Here is an 18,221-nt window from a genome sequence, read left to right on the forward strand (position 1 = left end):
TCATTGATCCGTAGGTGTCCTTCGGTGAATTAAAAGTAAGTATAAGTAACTTTCCAAACTAAAACAGTATAGAATAAATCACCTCAAAATTTATTCTAGCATGAACTCCTCTATCTTTATGTTCTCCTGCTGGTTGACATTATTTTTCAGGTATAGGTTTTGCATGTCACTTGTGAGTATCCTAATTTCATTCATTTGTATTAAAATTAGGATTTAGGAACACTAGGATTTCTTTTTTCAAATTTTAAAATATGTGGGCCTTAAGGCCATATTTTTTCCTTAAAATTTATCTTCCCCACTGCAACCCACACAGACAAATTACTACAATGACTAGAGAAACCTTCTGGCATAGAAATGAATATTCTAATTTAATTATGTTATTTGCTAGTATGAGCTAATGAGAATAAAAATATGTCTCAATGTCAGGTAAATTATCCTAATATTAAGAAATGGTTCAAATAACCTCCAGCAACCAATATGGGAACTATTTCTCAAAAGTTCAAGATACACAAATCTGGACCAATGTGCTAATTCACTGGGAAAGAAATGTGACACACTGAAATCTGCCAATGCATAGGAAGTACCAGCAGGAACTCTCATTGTAACACTGCTGAATTCTTCCCTTTCCCATCTGAAATAACTAACCTGAAATGGCCTTTCAGGTATCAACATCAGTTTCTAGTAAATGGAAATATCTCTCTCTTAGAGTAACAGATATTCTTTGTCAGATTGAGTCTACACCTTTTGAAAAATGTGTATGTTTCATGGAGTACCTAGCAGCTACTTCAGCAGGAAACAAAGATACATAGCTTTCTGACCTGGAGTCGTAAATGAAAGTCAGATAAATGCTGACAGTTTCAAAAAGTGGTTCCAACACCTCTCTATATTCTTCTAAAAACATGCTCAGATTTTGACCAATTAGTGAATCTTTACTCAGTGTCAAAACTGAGTGCTGCTTTTTCATCTATCCTAAATTACTACGTTATATATACAGATAGGCAAAGAACCAATGGTTGTGAATTTTAAAATATTTTTTATGAAAAATAAGTTTATATATAAAATTACTCACTACATTAGTATTCCAATATGCTCTTTTTTAATGGAAGAGGAAGAAGTAGAGCTTTAGTTAACATAAGTATTAAATTTCACATAAGTCCATTTATATCCTTAAGCATATACCTACGGTGTGTGTCTTGACCAGGAAAAGAGTGCCGGCATCAATAAAAGGGGAATGGGAACAAAACAGATGTTTAGGGGTCTGATTTTATCAAGGGGAAGAAGCTATTTAGACTTTTTTTCCATAAACCTTCACAAGATGTCTCCTCTCTGAAAGTAGCCCAAAGCCCAGACTTTGATCTGCCTGCTGAAGATCAGACTAATAATTAAACTAGCATGGATTTCTATTTTTGAATAGAAAATGCCATAATTGTAAACAGAGATACAATAATTAGAATATAACTTTGAACTTCTATATTTGATCAGTAGTAATGAAGAAAAGCTCCTTGATAGTTTTTCTGTTGCTACTTCTTGTGTCTTTTACATTTATTGGTGGTGGTGTTTCAGTCTTTCTTGCAAAACCTCATGATTGGAAATAGAAGAACAAAAAAACCCTTCAAAATCCAAACACAATATAACTAGCTTTCATTTTAATAGAATTTGAACTTTTTGGAAAAAAATACCATAACATTTGCTATTTGTTCACAGTCATTTATTTACATTATGCATTTTTAAGCGCCCACTGTGAGCCTTGCATGGTTCCACATGCTTGAGATGTATCAGTGGGCAATATAAAGATTCTTTAGGTTCATGGGCATAAAAAGAAAAAAATAAACATAATAAATAACTAAATAAGTGCTATGAAATAACAAGAGCAGGGTAAGTAGACGTGAGAGTGTCAGGGTTGAAGAGTAGGGTGCAGTTTAAGAGAGAATGGTCGGGAGGTCCCGTGGTGGCACGGCAGGAACGAACTTGACTAGTATCCATGAGGATGCACGTTCGATCCCTGGCCTCGCTCAGTGGGTTAAGGATCCAGCGCTGCTGTGAGCTGTGGTATAGGTGACAGACGTGGCTTGGCTCCCACATTGCTGTTGCTGTGGCATAGATGGCAGCTGTAGCTCAGAATAATCCCTAGCCTGGGAACTTCCATATGCCATAGGTGCAGCCCTAAAATGAAAAAAAAAAAAAAAAAAAAAAACCTTAAAAAAAAAAGAGAGAGAATGGTCAAGGAAACTTAGGCAGAGCTGGAGATAAGGATATTTGACTTGTAAACATATGCAGTAAGAGTGATGCTGGCAGAGGGAACAGCCACTGCAAAGTCCCTACTAAGGATGGAGTGTACCTGGGGGATTTGAGACAAGAAGGAAGCCAACATGACAGGGTCTGAGTGACCAAAGGGAACGGACAACAGAGAATTGTACCTAAGCTTGTGCAGTATGTTAAGGGGTGGAGAGCAAGTCATGGAAGACTCTACAGGCTATTTTATGGAATTTGACTCTATTCTAAATGAAATGGAGAGCCATTTCAGGTTTTTTTTTGTTTTGTTTTTTGTTTTTAAGTATGGGAGTGACAGGATATAACTTCCATTCTCAAAGTATTATTTTCACTAGTATTAGAAATGAGGCGTAGAGAGATAAGGCCAGAACTAGATCAAGCAGTTAGGAGGCAACAGGGATAATACAGGTGAGATAAGATGATTTACCTCAGGGAGACGGAAGAAGAGAGAATACCAGTAGTTGATTTCTGGATATATTTTGAAGGTTTATCATAGTTTTAATTTGGTTTAATTTGTTTAATTAGTTCTTGTAAGAATTCAGCTAGAGGTGACAGTCTTAAAATGTCATATAATGCTAAAATGCTTACTCAAAAATGTTGCATTTGCTGTTTATTCAAGTTGGTATTATCTCACTTGTGAATGGTAAATAGCTCAAGGATAGGCTGCAAATTTTATGTATTACTCTGCCTTAACTGTAAGAAGTACTCGGTCAACATTCTTGATTTAGTTTTCTTAAATTAAATGAAGATTTGAGAAAGCTTTCTGGAAATTTCCCATTTTGTTTAGTTTTCATGTTTACTAAGGCTTCTGAGGTTAAAAATTATGAGGTCTAAGAACATGTTTTTTATGACCATAAATGTTCATGATTATTTTAATAAAATAGCATGGTGACAAGTGTTAATTCACTTAATCATTTCATCAATTATAATATTATGGTGAGAGAATTCAATATTCTTTGTATTTTTGATGCAAGTATGCAATCAAGATACTACCAGCGAAGAATAAATGTGAAAAAAAGAGTAAAATATTAGTGTAAGCCTAAATCTGCACCATGAAAGAGATGTGAATTCAAGTTAATGAGATATTTCTGTAAACAGTGAACACAGTGTGCTTTTATATAGTTTTTTTCAGAAAGAAATGAAAATGTGTTCAATAAGCATAATTTTCTTTGGTCTTCACAGTTTTTAAAATTCTTGTCAATCTTTAGTACAATATAAACAAATGTACAATAACCTCTATAATTTAAGCTATATAGTGAGACAAACCAAGTAATATAGCTTCCAAATCTTACAACAAATTGAAAAGATGCACCTTGTTTTTACTTTCTATAGAGGAAAACAGACATTTCCGCCTTGATCTGGGAGAATATGCATTGTCCTAAAGTAAAACAAAATACTTGATGCAAATTATGATTTGAATTTATAAAGTGAAAATTCATTTAATTACGTGAGTCTAATTTTTCCTGTTATTTTGATCTAAAGTCCATACTATTAGTGAAGGTACATAATCCGACAAACCGAAGGAGTGAAGGAATCGTGCAGAAAGTACTTTGACATGACCTGTCTAATTGATAGAGAAGCAGAGAATCTTGCTCATAGTATTAGGATAACCACACTTTGCCTATAAAAAGTTCAGGCTACATATACCATTATATTTAAATTTCGATGTGATTGAAACCAGAGTTTTTCTAGCTAAAAAAGTAGCCACAACATTAGTAACTATAAATGATAGACTGGAGATATTTAGGGCATAGGACAAAATGATTAGTGGTAAATTATCGTGGAACTTCATGTAACACAAGTAGTTCAGTTAAAAATACTTTTAAAGCATCTGCTCTTTCAAAATTCGAGTTTGTTGGATAATTTTATCATTTTTTGTCTTAAAAATTCACCTTGAAGCCGAACTTGACAGAACATTGTAAATCAACTGTAATAAAATGGTTTTTTTAAAAAATCACCTTTAGTAACCTCCACAAAAGTAATATCAATGTGCAACCACAAAACCATTTCAGGAGCATCTTTGTGGAGTTTTTTTGTTTCTTTGTTTTGTTTTTTGGCCTCCCCCAATTTTTTACTATCTAGTATAAAACAATTCAAGTGGAACCACATGGAGAGTTCTCAAAATTCTTGGCTTTCTTGGAAATACATGATGTAACAACTTTGAAATAAATTCGGAAACACCCATTGATTCCAGTTTATTATGAAAAGTGATAATGGCATCTACATCTGGGTGCAGGCTAGTTCATTAAGCTTTTATGATCCTGTACCCTTAAATATAATAATCCTTTTGTTTGAGAATAGGTGAATTTAGTTGCAAGATGTCCACCTTTGTCAGGCAACCCCTCCTTATAACTTCCCATCTTCACTGAGAATGAAAATCATCCACAAGAGAAATCCTCAGAAATTTAGGTCTGTACTTGAGGTCTGTACTTCTCCAACTGCAGAGAACATCTTTCATGTCTGCAGATATTTTTACATCTAAGACAGTCTGCAGTTCTGCTTGCCAACATGAAACTTGTTTCGCAAATTTTTTAGCAGCTGGTATGAAAATGAGACAGTTTTTATGCAAATTAGTGATTTTCCTGATCAATTTTAACGACAAAATCAAAATTTAAAAATTTTTGAGTAAATTATTTTTAAATGGTGGAATGCTCTATCAAATCTATTTTTTTAGTTCAGTTCCAATTACATTAAGGTCTGATTTTAAGAAATGTTTCTATGAAACGGGAAAAGTTTTCTGCTGGAATTGTAGTTTTTAATTATGTACTGTATTAAAAGATGCATTGTACTTTTTAAACTAATATTACTATAAAATATTATTTTACTAATTAAATATAGTGAGGCTGGCATACTTTTGCACTACTACTTTTAAAAATAGCTTTATATGGCTTTAATGGATGTATAAAAACTGTGTATATAATTTGATAGGTTTGGATATACACATACACCCACGGCACCACCATCACCACAATCAAGGTAATAAACACACGCGTCACCACCAGAAGTTTCCTTGTGTCCCTTTGCTCGTGTGTGGTAAGAACACTTAAGATGAATACCACACTTAAATTTCTAAGTGCACAATTCCACACCATTAACCATAGACACTAGGTTACACAGCACACCTCTATAGCTTATGCATCTAGCATCACTGAAACATCATACCCATGGTACAACTCCCCATTTCCCCCTCCCCTCATTCCCTGGCAATCAGCAATCTATAAGTGGTCTCTATTTCTGTAAGTTTGACTATTCCAGATACCTCTTATAAGTAGAACATGCATTATTTGTCCTTCTGTGACAGACTTGTTTCATTTAGCATAATGTCTTCCAGGACCATGTATGGTCTCAAATACGGTAGTTTTTTTTTCTTTTTTCTTTTTGAAGGCTGAATAATGTTCCACTGTGTGTATATACTGCATTTTCTCTATTTATTTGTCTATTGATGGATATGTGGATTGTTTCTATGTCTTGGCTATTATGAATAATGGTACAATGAATACAGGAATGCAGATAATCTCTTTGAGATGCTGATTTCAATTCTTATAGTTCTCAGAAGTGGAGAATTGCTGGATCGTACAGCAATTGTATCTCTAATTGTTTGAGGAACCTCCACGCTATTTTCCATAGCTGCTGCACCATTTAACATTCCTACCAACAGTGTATAAGGGACCGATCTTCTCCACAACCTCACCAACATTTCTTACCCCTTGTCTTTTTTGATAGCTATTCTAACAGATAATTGATATCTCCTTAGGTTTGGATTGGCATTTCCCTGATGATTAGTGATGCTGAGCACCTTCTTATAGGCCTATTGGTCATCTGCATGTCTTCTTTGGAAAAATGTGCACTCAAAGTCCTTTGCTCATTTTTAAATTGGGTTACTTGTTTTTCTGCTATTAAATTGTAGGAGTTCCTTATATATTTTGGAAATTAACCCCTGATCAGACACATGGCTTATAAATATTTTCTCCCATTCTATAGGTTGTCTTTGCACTCTATTGATAGTTTCCATGCCTATGCAGAAACTTTTTAGTTTGATGTAGTCCATTTATCTATTTTTCTTTTATTCTGGATGCTTTGTACCTAAAATTTTTTTTATTGAAATATAGTTGATTTACAATGTTGTGTTAGTTTATGGTGTACAGTAAAGTGCTTCAGTTATTTTTTATATATATAGATAAATATATACACATATAGTTATGTATATATAATATATATATTCTTTTTCATATTATTTTCCATTATTGTTTATTATAGGATATGACTAGTTTCCTATGCTCTACAGAAGGATCTTGCTAGTTATTTATTTTATATAAAGTAGTTTGTATCTGCTGATCCCAAACTCCTAATTTATCTCTCACTCATCCCCTTTCTCCTTTGGTAAGCATAAATTTGTTTTTTATATCTGTGAGTCTGCTTCAGTTTTGGAAGTAAGTTCATTTGTATTCCATCAGTGATATCACATAGTATCCATCTTTCTCTTTCTGACTCTCTTCACTTAATATGATAATCTCTAGGTTTATTATGTTACTGAAAATGGCATTATTTCATCTGTTTTATGGCTGTGTAGTATTCCATTTTATATAAACACCACACCTTCTTTATAGGTTCCCTGTCAGTAGACATTTAGGTTGCTTCCATATCTTGGCTATTGTAAAAAGTGCTGCAGTGAACACTGGGATGCATGTATCTTTTGGAATTAGAGTTTTCTCTGAATATATGCCCAGGAGTAGGACTACTGGGTCATATGGTAACTCTATTTTTAATTTTTTAAGGAAAGTCTATGCTATTTTCTATGGTGTCTGCACCAATTTACCAACAATGAAGGGGGTTTCCATTTTCTCCATAACCTCTCCAGCATTCACTATTTGTAGACTTTTTGATAATGGCCATTCTGATCAGTGTGAGGTGATACCTCACTGTAGTTTTGATTTTCATTTCTCTAATTATTAGCAATGTTGAGCACCATGTGTCTACTGGTCATCTGTATGTCTTCTTTGGAGAAATGTCTATTTATGTCTTTTGCTTATTTTTTGGGTTGTTTTTTGTTTGTGAGTTGTATGAACTGTCTGTATATTTTGGAAATTAAGCCCTTGTCAGTCACATTGTTTGCAAATATTTTCTCCCACTCCACAGGCTGCCTTTTCTTTTGGTATATGGTTTCCTTTGCTGTGCAAAAGCTTATGAGTTTGGTAAGGTCACATTTGTTTATTTTCGTTTTTATTTCCATTTCTTTGGGAGACTGACCTAAGAAAACTTTGGTACTGTTTATGACAGAAAATGGGTTTTTTTTTTCTATATTTTTTTCTAGGAGTTTTATGGTGTCATGTTTTATATGTAAATCTTTAAGCCATTCAATTTATTTGTGTGTATGGTGTGAAGAAGTGTTCTAACTCCATTGATTTACCTATGGCTGTCCAGATTTTCCAACACCACTTGCTAAAGAGACTGTACTACCACTTTAAATGCAATATATTTAATAATTTCTCTAGAAAAACAAAATACCACAAAAAAGTGCTATTTTTATGCTTCAGCTATTTATTCTCTCTTTTTTTGTGTGTCTTTTTTAGGGCCCCACCCATGACATATGGAAGTTCCCAGGCTAAGGATCAATTCAGAGCCTCATGCCGGCCTACACTCTAGCCACAGCAACACAGGATCCAGGCCACATCTGCAACCTACATCACAGCTCACAGCAATGCAGGATCCTTAATCCACTGGCCAAGGCCAGGGATTTAACCCAGGTCCTCATGGATACTAGTCGGGTTCATTACCACTGAGCCACAATGGCAATTCCACATTTATTCCTTTTAATTGCCTGAGTCGATCTTTTCAAAGCAAAACATAATTGGTGTACTTTTGAATTCAGTTATTTCTAAAGCAATCAGAGATAACTTTGACTTTAAAAATGGAAAGATAAAGCAAGATTTACCTATGATTCAATATCATAAACATTCACTTATTCATTGAGTGTATTGTGAAACATCCATATTCTAAATTAAAATATATAGGAACATTTCATTCTTATCAATTTAAATAATTAAATAAGTCATTGATATTCAAAGATGAGCATGGATTTGATCAACATTTTTTATAGATACTATTTTTTTTAATCTGTACTTTGACTTTGTAGACTTGCATATGGAATAATGTATAGCTTGCTGTGGAGGAGATGTATTAGAGGTGAAAATCAAAACAAATAATTATTTTATTACTGACACTATCATTTGATTTTCCTTTTGTTCCCAGATTCAAAGGTTGCTTCTTGTCCAAATGCTCCTTTCTCAGCCCTTTGAAATACAGAATTTAGAAGTGTGCATAGCCCAAGCTAGATTCTCAATACATATTTATTGCTTAAATGAATGAGACTGAGAATGGTTTCTTTCCTTGTCATTGTCCTAACAATTCATTCTTTATTTTTCATTGAAATTTAAATTTATCTATGGTGTTTAGTTGCATAGAAGTATATAATTCCAGCTTTCTTGAGACGAGTATCCCTGATGAATATAGATGCAAAAATTCTCAACAAAATATTAGCAAACTGAATCCAACAACACATTTTAAAAATCAGTTGCCATAACTGGGTCACTTTGCTGCACAGCAGAAATTGACATAACATTGTAAATCAACTATTATAAAATTTTAAAAAATCATATACCATAATTAAGAGTGATATATCTCTGGAATGCAAGAATGTTTCAAAATATGCAAATCAATAAATGTAATATCCTACATTAACGAAATGAAGAATAAAAATCACATGATTATCTCCATAGATGCAGGGAAAGCATTTGACAAAATTCAACATCCATTCGTGATAAAAATTTTCAACAAATCAGGTACAGAATATCCCTCAATACAATAAAGGCCATATATGACAAACCAGCAGCTAATGTCATATTCAATGGTAAAAAGAGGAAATATTTTTCTCTGAGATCAGACACAAGGCAAAGATACCCTCTTTTACCACTGCTATTCAATATGGTACTGGAAGGTCAGGTCAAAGCAATCAGGCAAGAAAAAGAAATAAAAGGCATCCAAATAAGAAAGGAAGAAATTAAATCATTTCTGTTTTTAGATATCATGATCTTATATATAGAAAACCCTAAATATTCCAACAAAAAATATCAGAACTAGTAAACGAATTTAGTAAAATAGCAGGATATACAAATTAATATGCAAAACTAAGTTACATTTATATACACTATCAACAAACTATCCAAAAATAAATTAAGAAAACAATTCCATTTAACATAGTATCAAAAATCATAACATACTTAAAAATAAATTTAACCAAGGAAGTGAAAGATCTTCACTCTGAAAACTATTATATATGGAAGAGAAGGCATAACTAAGAGAAAATATATTCCATGTTCATGGATTGGAATTGAAATGAATCTTTACAGAATATTCCATCCAAAAGCAGCAGAATATACATTCTTCTCAAGCACACATGGAACATTCTCTAGAATAGATCACATTCTGGGCCACAAAACAAGTCTTGGTAAATTTAAGAAACTTAAAATCATATCAAGCATCTTTTCTGACAATGATATAAAACTAGAAATCAATGACAAGGAAAAAAAACTGCAAAAGAACACAAGCACAAAGCGACTAAACAATATGCTACTATACAACCAATGGATCACTGAAGAAATCAAAAGGAAATCATAAAACACCTAGAGACAAATGGCAATGAAGACACAATGATCCAAAACCTATAGCATGCAGCAAAAGCATTTCCAAGAGGGACATTTACAGCAAAACAAGCCTACCTCAGCAAACAAGAAAAATCTCAAATAAACAACCTAACCTTATACCTGAAGCAACTAAGGAAGAAAGAACAAAACCCAAAGTTAGTAGAAGGAAATCATAGAGATCACAGCTAAAATTAATCTTGTTATAATGTCCATGCTACAACACAACATATTCTTTATAATAAATTATTGCTACCTATTTTCTGGCACTAAGGAAAAACTGATGCAGAGTGCTAGATTAAACACCTCCATGCAAATATTTTTAAGAGAAAAAAAGGTCCATTCTCAGCAAGTCTATGGATCTTAGCCCAGGCAAAATGATATTTACTTTCTACAGCAAGACTTAATAGAAATGGTATGACTAATAAATTGCCTTCATAATAGATGATTTTGGGACTGGGTGAGGCTAGGCCTACATATAAAAGGTATTCAAAACATGCCATTGGACAGGATTAGAATTGTCGAAGACTGAGAAATTGAGGTAACCTGGGGACAGTTAGCTGGGAAATATTCAGGTGAGAAACTCAAAAAAGAGAAATCTAGTTACAGAAAATATTTCAGATTGTTTAAGTGCTTGGGTTTTATTGTATTGTTCACAATATCCAGTCCTTCCCCCAATCTTATAGAAGAAATAAATGTACTTGCCTCATTACATGGAACTTGGCCAAGTAACTTGCTTTGGCTGATAGAATGTGGGCAGTTGTGATAATATACCAGTTCTAATTCTGGCTTTAAAAGGCATCAAGTTGGCCTTTTGGCCATGAGAAGAACATGCCTTGGAAGTTTATGGTCCAAGGTGGGTGAGAGACATATGGAGCAACCCTGAAAGAAGCTTAGAACCAACAGAGCCAGGCCAGTTTAGGTAAGGTAATTCCTGACCGTCCCATAGATGTGTAATGAGGATAGTAATGGCAGTTTTAAGCCATCGGGCTTGGGAATAATTTATTTTGCGGCCTTTTGGTGGCAATAACTGACTTAGTGTTCCTTGCTTTAGTCTTGAATTAGCACTCTCTTCCGATTGAATCTTCCCAGGACCTCCCAGCTACTCCTTTTATGCCATTGGTTTGAATTGTGACTTTTATCACACCTTTCATAATAAGAAATCAACAGAACTATGCAGAGAGGTAGAGAGGGACCATTTAAATATAATACCTAGCATTATCAAATACAGAGAGAATCTAAATTTTGAAAAAAAGTAGAATTTAGTTTAAGACTCTATTCAGCTGGGCTGGAAATATAATGCTCAAGTATTACTCATAAGAGAATCATGTGCAAATAACTAGAAGATTACAATGTGACAATTAGACTCAGGGAAGGTTTATGAAAATAATGGAAGAGAAAGATTGCTGGTAGAGCTTTTTATAAGATTATAGATTTTCTTCTGACTCACTCTGAAATCTCATGTTTTACACATATCCATAAATGTTTTATTGGCATAACATTAAGCTTGTATTATTAAAAATGATTTCACACTACTTTTCCTTGAAAGATATCCTAGTATATCTCCTTTGGTTTTTAAGTTCAGCAAATCAATTTGGCTTAAATCCAAAAAAGCATCAATACTTAGCATTATTAAATTTTAAAAGCCCTGAAATCAACGTTTAAATCCCTAAATATTATTTTCAAAGAAAATATGAACTTCTTGGCTATATTTTCTACAACGAGCAAAACTATTCTAAAAAACTATTTGATAGAACCAACTTAGAATTAAAATAGCCCTATATTTATTACAGAATAGTTGAAGAAGGCTTTTTTTTTTCTATGTAAAAGTCATGAATGCTTGACCTCTGTTACATTTAGAATATTTTTTGTTCTTTTTTATGGGCTGCACCCACAGCATATGGAAGTTTCTGGGCCAGGGATTGAATAATCCCACACCAGATCCTTTAACCAACTGCACCTGTGATTGAGACACTGCAGTCTGATGCTTAACCCACCACACCCCAGCAGAAACTCCAGATTTAGGACTTTTTACTTGGATTTATAACAGAGGTACTGTGTTCCCTATAAATCCCTTGAATTTATAACAGGTACATGTTCTCCTTCCACCTTCATAGCCCCAGCTTGATTATCTTTTAACTTTCCTGTTGTGGTTAAGAGCTACAGAGATTTCAATTTTCTAGGCTTTGACTTTAAGCACTTACTCTTTCAGGAAACTAAATCTGACTAAAAAATCCTTTGGAATTGTCCCTTTCGGTGTTTCTCGAAGATATTCTTTCCTTTCCTGATAACGTGCTATCTCAAACCTTTAGCACCTCTTTGTAAACTACTGCAAAGACCACTGTGGTGTTTGCAAGTGCTCAGCATTCAGCAGATGTTCACTGTAGCGACTGAATGAATGACTGCTTCCTCTCCCCCAAAAACTCCATGAGTTCCCATTTTTATGGCATTAAACCATAAATCTTTATCATTGTGAAGAAGCAGATCTCTAGTGCATGACTTAATCACCATCGCAATCCCATCCCTCACTATATCAAACACATACCTCAATTCCATCTCATTAGTAATATTCGCTTCACAAGCTTATGCCATGCTCTCTTAATTGCAAATATCTTTCCTTAAATTTTCTATTTAGAAAAACCCCATTTTTCCTGCAAGGGCCACTTCCACTCTACAGTATAGTAGTTAAGACCACAGACTCTGACGCCGCATCCCTTTGGAAAATGTTATTCAGTTTCCTATAAAATTAAGCATAAGCTTACTGCGTGGCACAGTAAAAATTTGCCCAAGATAAATGAAAAGATATGTCAATAAAAATAAGTGTGAAAGAATGGTTATAGCAACTGTATTCAATATATTACACACGGCTCAAATCCTACAATATATTCTATATGTATAATTCACAGGACAACTTCTGGGTTGACGATGATATGAACAAAGGCAATTACCTCCTCCTTATTGGATTGCACTGCAGTTATCAAAGGGAATCTTAGGTGTTTCTGCTATGAAGGGAAAACTAAAGAAAGATGCTTTTTAAAAAATCAAGAATTTTCACTAGATTATAATGAAGGACACAAATACTCTTTTTCTCCTTGAAAATACTGCATCACTTCAAAATAATAAAGATACACCTTTTAGGCCATTTAAAAAGCACTCTAATTTGTAGCCCAAGGAGCTAAGTCCTCAATGAACAGAGAGAGAGCTTATCACTTTTTTTTTTTTTTACACTCTGCAACAGTATAAATTTGCAAGCAGTTGGACTGGAAGCCATACCGAAAACAGAGAGCAACTTTAAGAAAGCTGAGGAGCAACTGGGGAAAATCTTTTAACACTGAGGAAGTCACGCTAGGAAAGAGGCTGAATATAGCATCACTTTGTAACTAGTGAGAGCCTTTTCTTATCCAAAAAAGGAAAATATTAATTGAGCTTTAATGTAAAAAGCTAGAAATAGAAAAACAAATCAAATCAATAAATGCAGGAGAAGGATATAACACCATTAAAGTCAAATTCAGCAAATTAAGAACTAGAAAAAATCAATAGAATACATAAGTTTAAGAGCTGCGTTTTTCAAAAAGCAAAACATTCTCCATGTCTGAACAGTTTCCAATATAATTGTTTGGTTGGATTTCTATCTTTGCCCTTTCCCTTTGCTTTGAAAGTGTGCGAGATCTCCATGGGGTCTACTCTTTCAGCCTTGCTTCCAGAATGAGAAGCTACATGAAACATACTTATTATGACCCAAGACTCACTAATAGAGAAATGGATACAAGGAATGGGTTCCTACACGAAAGAAAACGACCATCACCCTCACCACCACCACCAACCAAGACACCCTAACATATATGGCACTGGCTTGTTAGATGTGGGTACAAAGTAAAATATTAGTAAAGAATGGATAGTGGCAAGCAGCAGGAAACAGTGGTTAAGTATTTGATAAAACCATCCCCTGCAATCATTTAAGAAACTGACAATGTATCTAATGAACCTGTGGTTCTGGGAAAGAATTTTAAAATATACTGTTATTAGTATGAGCTTGTTGCTATGTGCTGCATTTTATACGGTGCCTGCCAAGGAAGAGTTAGGTTAGGAGAGAACTGGCTCATTTTCAAGAAGATATCAAAAAAAAGGTCACATTAGGAATTCCAGAACCTGCAGGATTTAAAGATACAGCATTTTCTCTTCTCTAACTGGTAAAAGGGAAAAACAAAATAATAATAATAATTTCTTTTTAGTAATTTCAGTGAACAAGGTGAGGGCACACGTCTTTTGTTTTAAATTCAGATGTAATTAACTTGCCTGTCCCCCATCAGATCCTTAATGTTGGACAAAATATCTCTGGGAAAAGAGACCAAAGGCATAATCTCACAGGTCTCTGATAAATTCAAAGTACTTATGATTAAATCTAAAGAGAAAGGCATGTCTTAAAAAGAATTGTGCATGTGACTATTAATTCATAGAGTGGATTGGAAGCAAATGATTTTTAAAAATGCTTTGAGAGTCATACTTCTGGAAGTACCACCAGTCTGATTAAATTGACAGACTATTTTAAGCATCAAAATTTCCATTTCATATGAGGGCAGGATGTTGTTGAAAAAGGAGACATTAATTAAAGAGTGGGGGACCCAGAAGCCATGAAGAACAGATGACAAGGGCATTACTTTTCAGGAGGAGAACCTGACTTCGAAGTAGTATTTTCTCACTGAGCAGAGGAACACTTTACAAAGCTAGCCCGGTGGGATTTCGGAGGGGCTTTGTACTGCTGACTGCTCTAAATGGCAGTGTTTATTATAGTTATCTTGTCCCTAGTCCCCCATTATATGCTGGATTTGTGCTATGGGCATGTGGGGGGAGGTTGGGATCCCACTCCCCTCCTCCACGTCTCCAGATTAAAGCAGCCATAGCTGGGCCTGACTTAATTTGGACAATGAAAAGTGAATGATGCAACAGCGCACACCACATCTAAACAGAAGCTCTGTTTGCAGCTGCATGGTTTGATTTGGTCTCTTGTCTTCCCTTGTTCTAAGAGGATAGGTGTGTTCCATATAAGGTTTGCTCCTTCAGGTAAGGTCCCCAAATGAGAAGACACACGGAGAAAAGTAGAGCAGAGTCAAGTAGGCAGCAGCAAACTGCAGTTGCACAAGTATGAGAGAGGAATAAACGCTTCTCCTTGTAAGCAACTGAGATTCTTGGGTGGTTGGTTGTGCAGCAACGCTGTCAATCACAAGCATAGAAAACATCTGTAAAGTACTCTGTAAGTACAGCTTTAGTATGCACAACTCTGATCTAAGTTCTGATTGAAATAAAGAATACTCTCTGAAAAAAGATTTTTTTCCAAAGTAACTAAAGATGAAGAAGAAAACCTACATAGGAAGAATTTTTTGAAGCTCTTGGAAATAATGTCTAAGAATTACTTCTGAAAGATTATTGGGTCCTGATGGTTTTACAAGCTAACTCATTTCAATCATTCAAAGGAGAGCTATTTCTAAGGAGATATATTCACGCTAGTCAATGATGTAGTAAAACATAAAATCTTCCCAGTTTACTTTGTAAAATCAGCGTAGCCATAATAACAACACTTAACAAAAATATCACACACACAAAAAGAAACTCGTGAAAAACCTCAGTGAGGACTAGGAATGCTATGTGGTAGATTGGCTGTTGTTGATGTGGCATTACTATTACTTCCTTATATGGGAAAGCACCACATGTCCAAGAATCACCTTCCTTGTAGATTCTTAGAGTTTAGCAATAAGAGAAACACACATGCATTGGAAGACAGAGTAAGTGGAAGTCACTACTCTCAGGGTACACAGACAATGCAGTGGCTTCTTGGGATTTTCCGTGAGCTTGGGAATCTCCAGCTGCTATGTTACTTGACACTGAAGTTGTTGGTACTTTGCAACCAAAGCTGTACTTGGAGTGAATCACAATCTTGAAGCAATTTACAAATTGAAATATAATCACAGTTGTTCAAATACAAAAGCTGGAAGAAGACAAGTAGAATATATAAATAACGTGAGAAAAGAAATGCCCAAGAAAGCAAAAAAAAAAAAAAATCACCTACAATATCAAAGGTTGATTCTTTGAAAGGACTAGTAGTCAAATATTTAGCAAAACTGATTAGAAAAGAGAAAAGGCTGAAATAACTGTTATGGAGAAGTACATATATCTACAAGGATAATCTAAAATTTAAAATTTAAAAATGGTACTAACCAATGTATTGCACAGACTAAAAATTAGATGAAATGAACAATTTAAAAGAAATAAATTACCCAAATTTACTGAATAAAAAATAGTTAACTTAGGAGAGTGGTGACACTAAGACGGCAACATAAATCATTCCTGACTTAATTTCCCCTCACAAGGATGCTAATACCTATTCAAAAACAATCACCACTAAGAGAATCCTGGAACATGAGAATCCTAGAACATGAGGCTGAAGTACCCTCTAACCCCCCACCCTCCATCTGCACCTCAGAGACCAAGACAGATTGCCTTTGAAGGATAAGAGAAGCAGCTACTTGTTGACCGCATTGCTCCTCCCCTAGGACCCCCGAGAATCACATAGAGAGGTCTCTCCGGAGCCTCTGGTTTCTCTAATTGAAGAAGAGAATCCAGGAGAGAAAAACAGTCCCCTCTCCCATCGTGGGTTTCTTTGTCGTAGCCCCTACTCCGGCCTCCACTAGGAGAATTTGCAGGGCTCAGCTACTAGGAATCGGACAGTGAGGAAAGCTTGCAACAATCAGCAGTCTCATAGGGATCTTCGCCGACTGAGTTCACAGCTGCCGTGTCCAAAGAGTAATTCTGACCAGTGACTTTGCGCATCTGCAGAATCGAGGAGGGGTAAGCTCTGAGAGAACTCAGCGGGATGCACATCTTCTGCCTGGTTTGCATCCTCAAAGAGGTTTTGCCAGACCTAGAGCCTGGTTTGTTCACCTCCAGCCAAGGCGCTGAGTCACAGTCGCATCCCCTATGGAGAGTGTCTCCCAGCCCCATCTGACCAGAAAGGCTGATGACAACTCCTGGAAGCTGTATGACCCAGTGTCACTCAAGTCAAGAGGTGAGTGGGAAGAGCTGATTACCCCCAAAGCAAAGCCAGTGCCAAGCATGAAGTCTTCCAATGCTAAATACAGGCAGGTGGATTAAGTCATAGCCAAAGCTAAGGGTACCTCTGGCCCCTTTTAACTGGAGACGCTGCTTGGGAAATTGAGAGTAGCCTCTGGTGATGCCTCCCCCTTCTGCCCTGGCAAGGGGGATGAGAATCTTATTCACTACGGAAAGTGTCCTCTGGTCCCATCTGATGAAAAGGGCTGATGAGAACACGTGAAAGTTGTGCAGCCCAGCAACGCTCAAGAGAAGGGCAGACAGAGCTGATAGTCTGAGGAACAAAACCAGTGGTCCTGTTTGGCCAGGGAAACTGGGTGTGGCGGGGCTTGAGTTAACAGAGAGCATTACCACTTTTATATTTTTTTAATACTTATTTCCCCAATACAATTTTTTCTTTCTACTGTACGGCATGGTGACCCAGTAACACATACATGTACACATTCTATTTTTGCACATTATCATGCTCCATCATAAGTGACTAGACATAGGTCCCAGGGCTACACAGCAGGATCTCATTGCTCATCCATTCCAAAGGCAATAGTTTGTATCTATTAACCCCAAGCTCCCCATCCATCCCACTCCCTCCCCTCCCCCTTAGCAACCACAAGTCTATTCTCCAAGTCCATGATTATCTTCTCTGTGGAAAGGTTCCTTTGTGCCATATATTAGACTCCAGATATAAGGGATATCATATGGCATTTGTCTGTTCTGTTTCTGACTTACTTCACTCAGGATGAGAGTCTCTAGGTCCATCCATGTTGCTGCAAATGGCATTATTTTGTTCTTTTTTTGGTTGAGTAGTATTCCATTGTGTATATATACCACACCTTCCGAATCCAATCATCTGTTGATAGATATTTGGGTTGTTTCCATGTCTTAGCTATTGTGAATAGTGCTACAATGAACTGGTGGGAGCATGTGTCTTTGATAAGGAAAGTTTTGTCCGGATATATGCCCAAGAGTGGGATTGCGGGGTCATATGGTAGTTTTATGTATAGTTTTCTAAGGTATCTCCATACTGATCTCCATAGTGGTTGTATCAGCTTACATTCTCACCAACAGTGCAGGAGGGTTCCCTTTTCTCCACACCCCCTCCAGCATTTATTTGTGGACTTATGAATGATGGCCATTCTGACTGGTGTGAGG

The 18,221-nt window shown here is 35.6% G+C and overlaps 1 protein-coding gene across 7 annotated transcripts in view; it reads right to left on the minus strand.

The window, feature by feature from the left end:
• Positions 1-18,221, minus strand: part of LOC146403597 (uncharacterized) — a 60,800-nt gene that overhangs the window by 31,416 nt on the left and 11,163 nt on the right. For 2 of the 7 annotated variants that reach the window (XM_085025244.1, XM_085025237.1), the window contains exon 3: positions 13,379-15,951. The exons of the other annotated variants lie outside the window; for them this stretch is intronic. In XM_085025244.1, the coding sequence (XP_084881370.1) occupies positions 15,939-15,951 (13 nt within the window). In that variant the 3' untranslated portion in view covers positions 13,379-15,938. Of the gene's footprint in view, positions 1-13,378; positions 15,952-18,221 lie in introns of those variants that run through there. 7 annotated transcript variants of the gene reach the window in all.

This window comes from Sus scrofa, chromosome 5 (assembly GCF_054392235.1).
Source record: "Sus scrofa isolate SSC_HxYL_T2T_F1_AM1 chromosome 5, Sscrofa_HxYL_maternal_Yorkshire_Landrace_v2.0, whole genome shotgun sequence".
Taxonomy (NCBI): domain Eukaryota; kingdom Metazoa; phylum Chordata; class Mammalia; order Artiodactyla; family Suidae; genus Sus; species Sus scrofa.